This window comes from Pygocentrus nattereri, chromosome 1, assembly GCF_015220715.1.
Source record: "Pygocentrus nattereri isolate fPygNat1 chromosome 1, fPygNat1.pri, whole genome shotgun sequence".
Lineage (NCBI taxonomy): Eukaryota > Metazoa > Chordata > Actinopteri > Characiformes > Serrasalmidae > Pygocentrus > Pygocentrus nattereri.
The window spans coordinates 38,923,294-38,938,454 of NC_051211.1; the positions used below are offsets into that span (position 1 = coordinate 38,923,294).

Below are 15,161 nucleotides of genomic sequence, written 5' to 3' on the forward strand. Positions count from 1 at the left end.
CCCACACATCTCACTTTAGAGCCAGAGCCTTTTATTTTAGACCAAAAATGACAAAAAAAAAAAAAAAACCTAACAACATTCACCGTTTTACCTCTATGCAGATAGACAATGGAAGCCCTAAAACGTTTTGCTAAAGTTTTCTAGGGAGCTTGAGGTTTGAGGTTAAGCTGCTTGAGGATTTGTTTGATCTGATAATTTTTTCTGAAGTAGCTTTTTGTAGCATTTTTTTCTTCTTCTTGAGTCATTGTTTCAATGAAGCAACATCACGTTTACATGACTTTACTGAGAGGTTCACTGTAAACATTTCCTTGTATTACGGCGTGGAGCACATTGCATGTTTTCAGATTACACAAATTGTAGTCCTAAAACGTGCTCGAAAACTGCATTTCCCACAAACATAATCGAGCCTTATTCACCGCACATGCGCAGTGCGGCTCTTCGACGCGCGAATATCCCGTTTTCTAAAATGGTGGCGTGGTGAAAGTGGGAACGCTGCCGGTGTTGTTATTTTAGGCCAGTAATATCTCAGAGTAGCTGCTTGGTGCCGTTTTTGTGCTCGCCAGAAAGGTGTGTATACGACGGTACGCTTTATATTCACCGGAGCATTTTTTCACTGTGAGTCATTCGTCAGTGTTTGCCGGCTAACGGCTAGCAGCTCATTTAGCTGGATGGAAAGTGACCGGCCTTCAGATGGCTGCCGGTCGGCCCCAGGATCGCCTGTAAATCTGACACATCTAAAAATGCCATGTGCTCCTGGAGTAACGCTATATTACAGACTCATGATATGGTGGCTATTTAAAACGAGTTTGTCTTGTCGTCCCTCGCGGCGGTTGAGGAAGGAAGAGCGCGAAGGATGTCGGTTCGCTTAACCCTAAAGAAGTTGGCGTTCCTGTGGACTCGCTGATGGTCGACTTGGTTTTACTTTGTAAATGACTGTAAATCTCGCTCTGTAACTTAACCCTAAAAGTAATTAAGGAGCGGCGGCTGCCAGGTTTTTTTTTTTGCGCTAGGGGCGAATTTGACCGTTTTTGATGTTTAAGCTGTGTAGTTGAGTCGCAGAGCTGTAAAATTTCAGGTGTTTTGGTATGAAGTTGTGTGAACTTAACGACTCTGCTTTCCTTACAGTGGTGGCGATAGGAGCCAGGCGTCCGTAGCTACAACACACACACGACGTTAGTCACTTTATTTGCTATTCGAAATGGCTAGTGAGCCTACACATGTCTTCTGGGTCTTTATATGTAATGTTGATGATGGTAGTTTCGATGACTAGTTGTAAATTTGATAAAGCGAGATTTATTTGAGCGCTATTTTCCTTAGCACTTAACGCCTTGCCTATCCCTTTCCGCCATTAAAGAATTAGCTAACAGCTGGTTTTTAAACCATCGTGAAGTTGTATCCCAGTCAGTGGTCAACATATTTGTAATAATTTTACGTAATAACTGGCCTCCTGTGAGGGGGCTTTTAGAGGCAATAAACCGTTCGGACGTCTGGTTCCTATCACCACCAGTCAAACAGTTCTGTCTCGATAGTTTCTCTGGAACGGTGCGTTACACGTCAAGTCGTACTGAATGTCTTCGGATTAGTCCTGACGTTTTGTTAGTAGTAATTTTGATAAATGGTGGAAATTGCCTTTAATTTCCCACTCAATGCTCAGTGTGACCAGATGACCGCTAATATGTGAGGAAATTTGTCAGGTTAACTTAAACCACATTAAAACACAAGCAGTTAAACGCTGGTTCCATACAAGGCCTAGTTAAAGAGTTTTCAGTCATTTTAGGAAGGTAATATAGTGACAAATTATCATGTGTAGTGTGTTGTAAAGGTGGCTATTTTAAAATTCAACTATAAATGCAACTTGAAAACCCCAGATTTTCTGTTTGTTTTCCTCGAGTGTGGCAGGTCAGTAGTAAATCCGAGCCTCAGCTGCTGAACTCTACAAATACTAAAATCATTTAACATGGACAGTCTTGGGAAAAGTCTTGAGAATGTCTAAAGGGGCAGAAACACTGGGCTGATCTCTGTCCCAACTCTAACAGTGGTGGTTCTGACAGAGGTGGGCGATATGGAAAAATATCACAATAGTTCAGAACATTTTTTACGATGCATGATGTTACGATATTTATTTTTCTGGCATCTGGTAAGTCAGAACAGACAAAGTAGTGCCACGTTTTAGAAACACTATAAAAATGGATCTGGATTTAATCTTCCATACACTGCACTAAATCCGATCAAACAGCTCTCTTTTTAATTGAACATGCAGTTTGGAAGCATTTTTAAGTACCGATGTTATCCATGATATGCGCAGAAAAAGCAAGATGTGATGTAATTTATCATTTTAACACTAAATATGATCGTGTTGCCCAACTCTGGCTCTTAGTGCCTGAAAGGTCTTTAGATGGCCAGAAAAAAAATCAACCTGCTTGTGATATTTTGCTTCGCCAACTTATTGGATTCCAGCGGAACATTTAAAGATAAAGGATTAAAGATGGTGTTGATAAAGAGAAATCCGATCAAATAGCAAAGCCAGATATTCATCAGTATTCAAATGTATAGCTGCTGATTAGAAGCCTTACATTATTTGCTAACTTATAGACAAGAAAACAAAGGCAGCTATGCAGCAGATCGGCTATCTGTTGAATGTACTACATTCCTCTGTTGCTTCCTGAATGTTACAAGCAACAGTTTTTTAAACCATGTTAGAGTTTGGTGGGTTATGCTTTTTTATTTTTGATAGGCTAATAAGTTTACTGTAAGGATATGTGAAAAATCACAAACGTTAGTGTTTTGAAGTTACTTAACTGTTTTTCACAAAATTCATTGGGCAGAAAAAAAAAGTCTGAACTGAAATGACATCGGTTGACTTTTTTTTTTTTTTGCACTTGCATCTTTCATTGTCGAAATTCAGCTGGTTAATAGTTTCCACATTTATTTGACCTGTCAGCAGATCTGTGATGGCAAAGCGGATTGCGGAGAAGGAGCTGACGGACAGGAACTGGGATCAGGAGGATGAAGGAGAAGAAGTAAGTGTTAATTTTATTAATGGTAACTAGGCCTATGATGCAAATACAGCATATGTAGGATTTCTTAAAGACAGTTTGTTTCACTGCATTGAACTCTTAAAAATGTGCCCGTCTTTAAGGCATGAAAATCTTATCCTTGGAGGCAGTTCAGCATAAATCATTCCACTGTCTATATTTAAATTTATTAGTAATTTTCACTAAATCTACAAGAAAAAAAAGAGTTTGATTTACAAATTTTAGAAAGTGCTGCATAAAAGGTCAGGATAAAGTTATTGGCACTCAAATATGGAGTATATACGGTATATTTACACAACTTTTGGCTCTTAGTAAATAAATACTTTTTGATCTGTATTCAGTCAGTAACAGTACAAAGCTGAGGTGTTTAGCATTTTAGAAAGTTATCTTTATTGTATTTTGTATATATGTGCTCATTCTAAATTTTATGCCTGCACATGTTCCAAAATGTTTGGAAAGGGCATATTTACATGGTATGTCAGTATAGTAGATGGCAGTATGTGTTGCTCCAAATTGTGTATGTAAAAATGGATCTAATATGTTGTGATTCTCAAGGTGTTTTGGTTTTTGTTGAAAGGACTAAGTGGCTCTTCTTAACATTTGGGTTGCCAACCCCTGAATTAATGCTTTTCCATACTATCCAAACTTTTCTGTAGCGGTTTTTTAAGTAGCTTGCAAGAAGTATGTTGTGCTGTACTGGTACAGTCTTTTGTGTGTTGGGTTCTGAATGGAGAGGTGTTGCAAAATTGATATCAAAGTGTGACTCAAGTTATAAAGCATCGATATTTTGCATGTCTGATAATTCTACTCTTAATAGTAAATGGATTAGTTAACTGAAAAATCTATTTTATGCAGTTTTCCCCTTACCTCAAATGTAGTGTATCAGTCTACTTGGCAGGGTTTGAGGTGGTAAGATAATTTAGGCCTACAGTTTTCACAGTGCTAATAAGTTTCCATTTATTGTTAGCTGTATTAGCCTCTTAGCTCCAATGGAAAATTACAGAAGCTAACTTTAAACACACCAGATATCTTGGCTCATTGATTATGATTTTTTTTTTTTTTCTTTGTGAACAGTTCATTTCAGACCGTCTTGTGTCCACATTTAACATTTGGGGCTCTTCTGTCTGTCTCCTCAGGCAGGGACATTTTCAATCGCAAGTGAGGATGTGATGAAAAACCGAGCCATCAAGAAAGCCAAGCGTCGAAATCTTGGCGCTGAGGTAACAGATTCGAGACTACTTCCTCACTTCCAGGACACGTGAGGCATATTGCAGAATGTTATTGTATAATACATAGATTTGCATGGCCAAGTGTCATATGAAAATGGGTTATTTAGTATCAGGAATGAGATCACAGCGCATAGTAATATGTTCATACAGTGTTTCTATTATGTCTATTTATTTCCAGGTTTATTATTTAAACATCTGCTAAAGATAGCCTTATCAAGTTTCAGGGTTGAGTACTGACTCCAAGCACTAAGGGCATGTCAAGTACAAGCCACCACTCTTCTTATTCTGAAAGCACCCATACTAATGTACTAGACACTAATGTAAATTTTGCTTAATTCATATATTTAATAACCTTTTCTTCGTTTTTTTATGTGAAAATTATTTTAGTAGTATTATAAAGTGTTGGTATTTTATTTTTTGCTGAGTGCGCAATGTGACTACTGTAACATGCAGTGCAATGGGTTTAAATATGAATAATAGATGAGTTTTCTCCTTTTGCTACAGGGCGAGAGTGCAGGAGCTTTTAAAGGCTTCAAGGGTTTCTCTCTGGCCTCGTCAGCTGGAGGAGCTGGAGGAGCCTTAACAGGCTTTGGAAATGGGGCTGGCTTCAAACCCCTCACTGGTCTGACCAATGGCAGCACATCATCTGTCGCCCCATCTTTCGGAGGCTTCAACTCCCCTGCCACCTCCAAGGCCAACCCTGGTAAACCTTTCAAACTGTAGTAACCACATGACGGATCCAGTCAGTTGTGTTAAATTTGAACCATTAAAGTAGTGGTTCAGTGAAGAATCTAATTTAAACAATTTTCCACTTGCCCCAGATGTAGTCAATCAACTCAGATTTGGTGATACAACGCAAATATAGCCATTGTATTTACTATTCAAAACAGCCAGTGAGCCTGCGTGAGTCTTCTGATGTTATGTCATGTTGATATCCATAACCATTTTGTGTCACAGCTTTCTGTGATGTAGATTTTAGTCCTTAACCTTTTCAGATGTCTTTTTTCTGTCACCACCGCTGTGAACAATTCTAACTCTTGTTTCTCCAGAACTTAGCATTTCACATCAAACCACTCTGAATGACTGTCGTCTTAACCAGTTGGTTATGCAGAAATGTTTAAACAGCGATGGAATTTAACGGGAAAAGAGGAAAGATTATAGAAGACTTGGGTGACTTATGGCTCCTGTTGTTTGTTTGCAACAATATCCTCATAGCTCCAGCTCAAAGTTTGGATACCAAATGTGTCTTGGCTGTTCGACTATAACTGGGGCGAGTAGAAGATTGTGTAATTTAGATTTTTTTGCTGAACCATTCCTTTAGTGATATCCACTTGAGATAAGGGTACGATGGAACAAGCAGAGAGAAGTCTATGAATCTATGAAAAGTCTTCATAAATTCTACAATAAAGTAATTAAATTATAATAAGGGGTTTATTCACTTTTGCTTTATTAAAATACCAGTGAACATGCTAAATCCTATTTCCTAAAAATTAACGTCAGATTTGGATTCCTAAATTTTAAGTGTTGTCCTGAAATGGACTTGTAAAAGCTCCTTTTTTGGGGTTAGAACTGGCATTTGTGACTAATGGAGCTGAATCTGCGGTTAGTGTGTGTACTGTGGAACTCAGCTGAGTGGCCTGAATTAAAAAAAAAAACAAAAAAAAACCAATATAAATGAATCTGAAAAAGCTGCAGTGAGCTTGTTCTGGTTGATCATAGAGTCAGGAGAGGGAGGGGCGAGAGGGGTTTAGCCAGTTTGCACGCCTACTAAATCTGGCCTCCCCCCTTCGTTCTCCTGCTGTGGTAAAGGCAGCATGAGGAATATTGCTTTCCACCGCAGTCAAAATTCTCCTCTCTCTCCCCCCCACACCCCTCCCCCTTATCTTCCCTGGCCCTCCACCCCCAGGCTCCTTGTCATTCAATGGCCCCGCCTCCTCCAAGCCTGCAGACTCTGGTGACATCACATCCAACGGCTCCACCCCCAGCTTGGCTGTGAGCTCTGGCGGCAGTGGCAGTAGCAGTAATAGCAGCAGTAAGGAATACAACCGGCAGCTCACAGCTCTCAACTGCTCTGTGCGTGACTGGATCACCAAGCATGTCAACGACAACCCTCTGTGCGACCTCAACCCTATCTTTCGTGACTACGAGCGTCACCTGGCCAGCATCGAGAAGAAATATGGCAGCTGTTCTGCTGCTGCAGACACTGGGGCCAAGCAGGAGACGGCAGGGGAGGTGCAGAAAGGGCTTCAGGCAAGCAGCAGCGCCACAGCCACTCTGTCCTTCTCTTCCAGCAGCAGTAGCAGCAGCAGCGTAACACCAGCTGCGGCCAGCGTCAGCACAGCTCCTGCTTTATTCTCCTTCACCAAGGACAAGGACAGCGCTGCCCCAGAGAAAAGCTCCGCTCCTGCCTCAGCACCAGCTCCAGTTCCAGCGGGGGTTACCTTTAACTTTGGCCAAAAGCTTGACAGCTCTGTGCTGGGCTCTCTTGCCTCTGGAGGGGCATCTGGTTTTTCATTTTCCTCCTCTTCCTCTTCCACATCCCTATTCGGAGGTGCCGCAAGCAGTGGCTCTTCTGCAGCCACCTTCTCCTTCACTGCAGCCAAGACAGAGGCAGCAAGCAACAGCCAGGCTGCAGGTACACACTCACCTTACACGGGCTTGTTCAGGAGCTTGTTTTTGAATTTTCTAACTAATTTTGAGCTATTCTGTGCCTAGCAAAGCTGAGGCAAAGAAATCAATTGATTTTAATGTGCAGATTTACTGAGGACATTTTATCTATATATTGCCTTAAGTAAATTAAATATAGTGTGTTGTGTTAAATTTGGCCAGTATTAAGCTTTTATTCGAATTGTTTTCCCACTTCCCCCTTAAATTAAATTTCAATATTTATTAACTTGTGTGAAAACTTACAGTATGCATTTGAATTTTTTTTTTCTTTTGGATTTTCTTTTTGGGTTCTTTTTTCAAGTCATGAGGAATGATTAAAGGAGGTATTTAGGTACATATAGTATTTATATTTTAAAGCGTTTTTGTATGAGTGTGGTTTTGCATAAGAAATTGAGCCCTTCATTTTGGTGGAGCGATTTTTATGGAATTTATGGTTTTATATTGATAGTAGAGCAGGTGCTTTTATATTATTATTATATTTTCAACAATTTCAGTAATTATGTAAAAAGAATAATTAAATCATTTGCTAAAATTTCTGCCCAGGTGTATTAATGCACTTATTTTGCACTGTGATTGCAATGAGCTTTTAATTAAAAGCAAATGATAGTTCTGATCTAAACCAGTGTTCATCTTTGAATTTTACTTTACTAATGTAATATAAGATTTTGCATAATCGTGAATTATGCATACCAGTAAAAAATGTTGAAGTCCAGGAGAACGTTCCTCTTTTTTTTTTTTTTTTAATGGAGTCTTACAGTTTAATCTCTACTTTCCTTGCAGATGAGAATGGAGCAGATGAAGAATCGGATGAGCCTCCGGTACCTGTGGTTAAAGAGATTAAGGAGAAAGATGCCTTTTACTCTAAAAAGTAGTCCATCCTTCATTTCTCTCCTAATTCTAATAGCATCTTTGAGTTGATGGTGGATTCTGTTTTATACTTCAGTATTTTTTTGTTTAATGTGCATTACAGGTGCAAGTTGTTCTACAAAAAGGAAAGCGAGTTCAAGGAGAAAGGCGTTGGTACACTGCATTTGAAAATGGTTTTGGAGAACAAACTGCAGCTTCTGGTGCGGGCAGACACCAACCTGGGTAAGTTGCTTTGTTGATTGAACATGCTGCTGTCTGATTTAAGCAGAAGAGAACAGTGTTATTGACCGCAGTGCAAAAGCGCATTTTACCTACACACCTGCCATGTAAAAGAAAAATGGTCGTATTGCATTTTTTAAAATAATAATTTAATGACACATGGACAGCAGACCCTGTGTTTCTCTGCCCAGACTTTATTAGACCATTAGTACAGTGTTGAATCTGTATCACATTTGACAATAATTTGTCACTGTTTAAAACTTAGTCATACTATAGAGTGGATGGAGACTCATGCTGCTGTTGTGTCTGTAAGGAACCTGTGATGAGCATTTCTTCAGTGATAACTCCGCAAGCGTGCCTTGACATCCAGAAGTAGGTCAGATTGCCGCACCGAGTGAGAATCAAAAAGCTAGTGATGTGAGGCGTGAACCCAGCCGTGAAAACGAAGCGTGACGCAGTAAGAAACAAAAGAGAACAGTATATTATAGCTCATTCGGTTGGTGGGCAAGCAAATATTTTTTTGGACAGAGAGCTGTTAATACTGGAGAATACTGTATAAATAACAGGAATAGCATCCTCCCCCTGGTGGACAATAGAACAAATACTGAGAAATCTGGTGCCTTTTCCTCCATTTTCTCTTCAGTCCTCAGATCTAGATTCTAGAAAATGAACCATTAATCAATTAGCAAGAATTATACAAATAAAGTAAATTGGTATGGGATAGCTTTTTCATTTCATCAAATGTTTGTCTTGTGAATAAACTGCACGCTAATTTATTGATTAATGGTTTATTTTTAAGACATTAAAAGCTTATTTTTTTCTCATGTTTTAAGCCACTCGGCATTGATGGATTATAACATTTGAAAAAGCTCTTTGTGTTTAATTTGAGACCAGATATAGGGTTTAAATCTGGACTCTTAACTAGGTCGAAGCCATTAGTAAAAACATTAGTGTTTAGCTTTTTTTTTTTTTTGCATGGGAGTAAAAAACTATAGAAATTATGTAAAAGAATTATTTTAAGCAGACATTTCTGACACTTGCCATTGGCCACATGAGAGTATAGTCACTGCCCAAACAAAACCATGCATACCACCATCTCTAAAATGATAAGTTTACAGAAGATGTCCAAGTTCTTCAATTTTAAGGTAAGTTAAGGGAAGAAGATTTTGTGGAGGATTTCTTTCGATTTATCATAAACTGTTCACACACCGGCACGGACAGCTGTTGATCGTTTTTCGTATGATGGCTATAATAAGCTGAACTGTGATGCTGAAGTAGAAGCCTAAATCAACTTGTCAGTCTTCGCTTTGTGCTATTGATGATGACTGAACGTGGCCCCTTTATTTCTGTCCAGGTAACATTCTGCTGAACATCATGGTCCCTTCCTCCATGCCCTGCTCTCGAACAGGGAAAAACAATGTAATGGTCGTCTGTGTGCCAAATCCCGCTGTGGATGACAAGAACCCCACCACTCCTGTCCCAATGCTCATCCGTGTCAAAACGGCAGAGGACGCTGATGAACTGCACAAAATTCTGCAGGAGAAAAAAGCGTGAGCCATCACCACCCCACCCTTTTACAGACTGTTTCCTGCTCAGATTTTAAGACCCCCCCCACCCCACCCCCTTTGTATGTCATGTATTGCCTGAATGTGGTTTGCACGGCTGTGACGATCACCCCGGTTGTGTCATCGTACACGCACTGGACTCATGCTTATCGTAGTCCATTTGAACTTGGAACAGTTTTTACATGCATGCCAGCGCACATCCTTCATGAGCAGTGGCAACAAATCGGTTCATGTACTGTGAAATCCCGGCCGTGGTCCTACTTTCATGCTTCTGCAAGTATCGGTTGCATAAATGCTGGTTTAACTATTTAAAAATAAAACCGAGTCGGGACAACGGCAACATGCTTAACAGTGAAGATACAGGCTGTAAAAAGCCTAGGTTCTTGAACATTCCGTCGAGTTTTTATTTTTGCTGCTATTTAACAGACAAGTGAAGCAGAGCATATGTTTTTGTTTTGTTTTTTTTTTAAACTTGGGTAAAATTGAGGAGCTGTTTTTATTCAGCTATGAATGTGTGAGGATTAAATAAATTAGTTTGAGTACGAATTGAAGCTCAGCATGATTGATTTGTGCTCACGCCTTTCTTGTAAAAAGGTTAACTTTGGAGGCAATTCAGACGTCTTCAGATTTGGAAAGCATTTAGAATTGCTTAATGACTCTCTAAAGGAGGATAAACTTACATAGGAAAATTATAAACTGTAAAGAAACGTTTGAAAGTTTTTCTCCAGGTATTTGATTGGAGGAACTGCAGAATACTAGATTTCGATCTTTGGACTTCTTTGAGGTGTAATACAGTTTTATTTTTTTGTTCATTTTCATTGTGTTGCTCCAGCCATTTGCTGTAATTGATATTTATTCAGATGGAGAGTCCTCAAGAGTGCTTTGTGTAAATGAACCCTGTAAAGTTCCTCCAGTGAAACATCTGTCATTCTACATCATTATCAAGATTGCAAGTGAATTATCCTGCACCCCCTACCGCCTGGCTCTGTGGCAATCTGTCTTAAAGTGGATCTTGGTGAAAATTTCATTTTTCTTTTCTTTTTTGGGTTCATTTTTCTTTTTCCAAGTGACCTTTGTAACGCCTTAGAAAAATGAGGCATGCATTTAACAGCACCAGATACTTTTTGTAGATTCATTAATTGGCGAATAAATCAAATTGACCTGAAATGTACTTGTGGGTTTCATTACTGTCACTTATTATAGTGTTTCAGGTTACCGTTAGCTAACCAGATTACCTTGTTACAGCAATTTTAACTGCATATATAAAAAGAAACAGCATCCTGCTGAAATGGGACCTGAAATACATGAAGTGGTTCTGAATGGTAAAATTTTCTACATACACCTTTTTTTAACCACTCTGACCGTTTACATCTCAACCATTGAATTATGCAGTTTTGGAAGGTGCGCTCCAGTGTTTTCTGGCCGCATCTCAGGCACAGAGTGGTTCTGAAACTTCTGTCCTTTTGACTTCTTTTGTATGTTTTGAGTCAGTGGATCTGTGCAAGCTGTGCACTACTGCAGCTCGCCTACTTCTCCACTCTAAACAGGACTGGTAAACAGTGATCCAAATAGGAGTATTTGCACTTATAAACCTCCATATATTTGGGACAGTATGTGAAATATTAATAAAACGGAGCAGACATTAGTAACTTTATTAAATTTGAAACATGCTTTGTGTGCAGATGTTGGATGCTTTACTTCAACTGTTATCTTCTTTGGTAAATAATTTTTCAAAAATTTGGTGTCTGCAACATGTTCCAAAAAGGTTGGGACAGGAGCATGTTTACCACGGTTACATCCCCTTTCCTTTTTAGAGCATTAACTGAACATTAACACTAACTGAAGATGGCAGTTGATTTTTTTTTTTTTTTTTTTTTTTTTTTTTTTTACACACATTAATATACACAGATCTTCCGCTGCATCATCAGACAGAGCCTTTGTTGTCATATTTTGCACATCGTAATGCAGGACATGTCTCTCTGAAAACAGGTCTGGACTACAGGCAGGTCAGTCTAGCGTCGACACTCTGTGGTTACACAGCCATACTTGTTGTAACGTGTAGAATGTGGCTTGCTGTTATCTTAGACTAAGCATAGATGTCCCTGATCAAGACTGTGTCCGGAAGGTAGCATATCGCTGTTGTAGGAAGAAAACCTTGTATCTCAATTTTTCAGTTTTTGACATTATTTGAAAGTGCCTGTTGGCCTTTTATGTTGTGGGCAAGTTTCATGAAGAATGGACCAAAAGAAATGACCCAAAATGACTTGGCAAAAATATCTGGTTCCATTGACTGACATTAAAAGTGCAGTATGTTTTTTCCTTCTGTAAAATGACCATTTTGGAGATGCAAGGTTTTCTTCTGACAAGAGTGATATGTTGCTCCATAATGTATATACATCTTACAGCATGAATAGCTCCTCTTCAGATGTTCCGGTTAGCTATAATGTGATGAACCCTGACTTTTAAACTTTGTGCTGGTAACGGTCTGGATAATCCTCTTCTACTTTGGCCCAGAGCACAGTGTGCATTTGAACTGTGTTTATTGACAACGGTTTGTCAGAGTATTCCTGAACCCATGTGGTTATGCCAGTTACAGAAACATGCGAGTTTTAATGTCGTGCGCTTTGAGAGATTGAAGGTTGTAGCTATTCAGTTGTGCTGCTTAAACTTTTGGATTATTCCCTGTTGCATTCTTTGGCAAAGTGCTGAGCCTCAACACATCCTTGCTCGTAAAGGACCAGGCCATTCCTGGATGCTCTTTTTTTTTTTTTTTAAATATCCGAGCATGATTGCATCTCTTTCTTTAAGACGTTTTCTGGATTATTCAGTGTTAGTGAGCTTGTAGAAGAGAATTACCACTCTATAATGTGTTCGTGTTTCTCAAACGCTAGAGGGCGCTCCCGAGTAAGTTCAAATTTTTTTATAAATAGCTAGTATAAAACAATACGTGAGTTACCTGAACCCAGACCGACATGAGTCATTTTAACACCGCTGTTATGTTTTAAGAGCTTTTAAACTCGAGTTATAGGAGTTTGTCAGTGAGCGTGAACAGCCAATGAGCTGCTCCGCTCTCCAACCAATCAGCGCTCAGCAGCAGTAACCCCGGCGTTCTGCTGCCTGAACCCCGTTTGGTGTGGAAAAGGAAACGTGCAGGTAAGTTTTCTGGTTTTAGTGATTCGCGTCCTCCTGCATTCTACACTTAAAGGCAATTTCTGGGCACGTGATTCGAAACTATTTGAACTTTTAATGTTCAGCCTTTTGCCTCCACTCGCCCCGTTCATCGAGGACTCGCTCGCGGGCGCCCTCTGGCGTTCAGCAGTCATTGTTTTTCATGCAACGTGGGGGGGAAATGGGAAGAGAGCAGGCTCCTCAAAATCCTGCAGCTGGGTTAGGGATCTGGATAACGCAGCACACCGCGAGGGCTTTGGGATGACCTTTTTCCCAACGTTATTACGTTCAGTCAATAGCCCTGCTGTGTACCGTTCACCTCGCAATAGGAACTTAATAGGCTTTCATTCGTTTGACGCTATAACCCTCGCAACTGGTGAATCAGTGTACAGGAAACGGTCCACTTCATAAGGATCTAATGAAGTTTGACAGTGGGGTCGCCTGTGTTGCCATCCAAGTTCCAAGGATGCTGGGATTCAGTAAAATGTTTTATTTTGCCGCCCTGTATTAGATATTCCTGCCCACTCCTGCTTTTTTCAATTATTAAGGCAGCTGCCTGCTTTGTTCCCCTGTCTTTCTGTTGCTATGAGCTTTTTTTGCGGACCTGCCTCGGACCTCCTTCCATCTGTGGCCTCGTGATAGACATGCCTCATGAATATGGACGCGGGACCCGGTCAGGCTGGGCCCTCTGTCTGTTTCTCAGAGATAGATGTGCAACTCTGCCTGTCCAGCTCAGCTCTGTGATTCTGAGAGAGCTCTAACCCCTGAGTTAAATCAAAAAAGGCAACACCGTTGCGTTATTGTACCATATGCAGGTGAATAGGTCTGTCGCCCCCTGGTGGTGCACTTATGTATCGTTTTATTTTTTTAAGGGATGGTTAAGTGAAAAATCAATTGTTTGCTACTTTCCACTTCATGTCAAACATGGTCAGTCAGCCAAGACATTTGGTGTCTGAAGTTTGCTTCTTTAGTTCTGCGCTGGAGCTGAAAGGCTGACGCAGCTTCTAAGTAATGGAAGCTTATAAAGCATCAGTTGGTATGGCGTAGACTGCGGGCTAAATCAGCAAGGTGTGTTGAATTGTGAGTTAATCTTAAGTAGAGCGGCTGATTTAGTTTTTGAGGCTTTATGAAATACTTTGATCTAAAAGACGGACAAACGTATGCTGCATAGGAAGAACAGTAGTAGGAAAATTCAGACACCAAATGTGTCTTGGCTGATTATATTTGGCGTTAAAGGGGTTTAAGCTTCTGTTGGACTTAACAGAATATTTATGTAGATGCTTTAAATGCTGAAACAGGACTTTCTTCTACTTTTGACCTATTCTATTTGTAAGAGTTACATGGCTGCACGCTTAAAAAAAGATTGTTCCTCAAGGGTTCTTTAGTAAAGGGAATGGTTCTGTTTAGAACCATGTGTTTCATATGCGTAAAAGGTTCTTCAGGAATTATGGAAAATGTGCCGTGGACGGATCTGTGTAGCACCAAAAAGGGTTCTTCTATTGTGTTACGATGCTAAGCTTGTAACAATAGAAGAACCCCTTTTGGTGCCCATTTTCAAAGAGGTCCAATGTAGGACCATATACACAACAGTCTCCCTCCATGCCTTTTACTGAAGAACCCTTAAAGGACCATCTTTTTTAAGAGTGTACAGTATGTTTTATAAACAGTTTGGGTCACTGCCTCCAAATCCTAAACCTGGAGTAACTCCTGTACAGCATTGGTGCTTCATTCTGCCCTACATGGCTGATCGTATCAGGTTTAGCCGATGAGCTGTGCTGGGTGTTGAGCAGCAGGTAAAATTATACAGTGAGGTGCTGAACTACATTGATATTGCCTTGAGCCGAACATTAGATTGCTTCAATATATGTTCCCCAAGGACTCCGGCTTAGTGGATGCTCAATGAAAGTGTACTTTTTCCGGTAACCTCATCAACTGGCAAATCAACAGGACTTGACATTTCTGCCTCTTTGAAGTGTTTCATCAGCCAAGGATGGAGACTAGCTGATGTAAGTAAAAGCCCGAAACCTAAAAAAACATGTTCTCATCCCTTTCAACTACAAGCAGCCATCAGTTCCTCCAAGCTGACATTGTTTTATCTAAAAGAACAGCAGTAAATTTAAACGCACAGAAACAGAAGAAGTCCTTTCTGAATTCAGAAGTCCAGCACATCTGAAAGGCGTGATGGTTCGGCAGCTTCTGTAACAAACTAAACCTGCAAAAGGTCTTCATGCTTGCCAATGTTCTACTTCCGTGAGAGTATAACCATAAGACATAAGTAAGCTCTTTACGTGATGAGATGTAAAAACAATAACTGAACTTAATGTGTCCTTTCATCTGTATTCAGATAAGGCCCCAGCCCACGGATTAGGAAATGAAACCAAGCTACACCTTGAGTTCAAGCAGAAAGACCT

General features: G+C 40.0%; 1 protein-coding gene across 4 annotated transcripts; it reads left to right on the top strand.

Annotated features, from left to right (window-relative positions):
• The first annotated feature begins 435 nt into the window (after positions 1 to 435).
• On the top strand, positions 436 to 10,749 carry nup50 (nucleoporin 50). 4 transcript variants are annotated; one of them, XM_017693937.2, is made up of 8 exons: positions 436 to 567; positions 2,945 to 3,020; positions 4,172 to 4,255; positions 4,769 to 4,967; positions 6,171 to 6,899; positions 7,712 to 7,799; positions 7,902 to 8,020; positions 9,372 to 10,749. In XM_017693937.2, exons 2-8 carry the CDS (start codon positions 2,952 to 2,954, stop codon positions 9,569 to 9,571), a joined length of 1,488 nt encoding a protein of 495 aa, XP_017549426.1. In that variant the 5' UTR covers positions 436 to 567; positions 2,945 to 2,951; the 3' UTR covers positions 9,572 to 10,749. The 4 variants fall into 4 exon arrangements, with proteins under 4 accessions (XP_017549426.1, XP_017549428.1, XP_017549427.1 ...); XM_017693939.2 differs by having other exon boundaries at positions 451 to 581; XM_017693938.2 differs by having other exon boundaries at positions 451 to 567; positions 2,942 to 3,020.
• Positions 10,750 to 15,161: the final 4,412 nt, after the last annotated feature.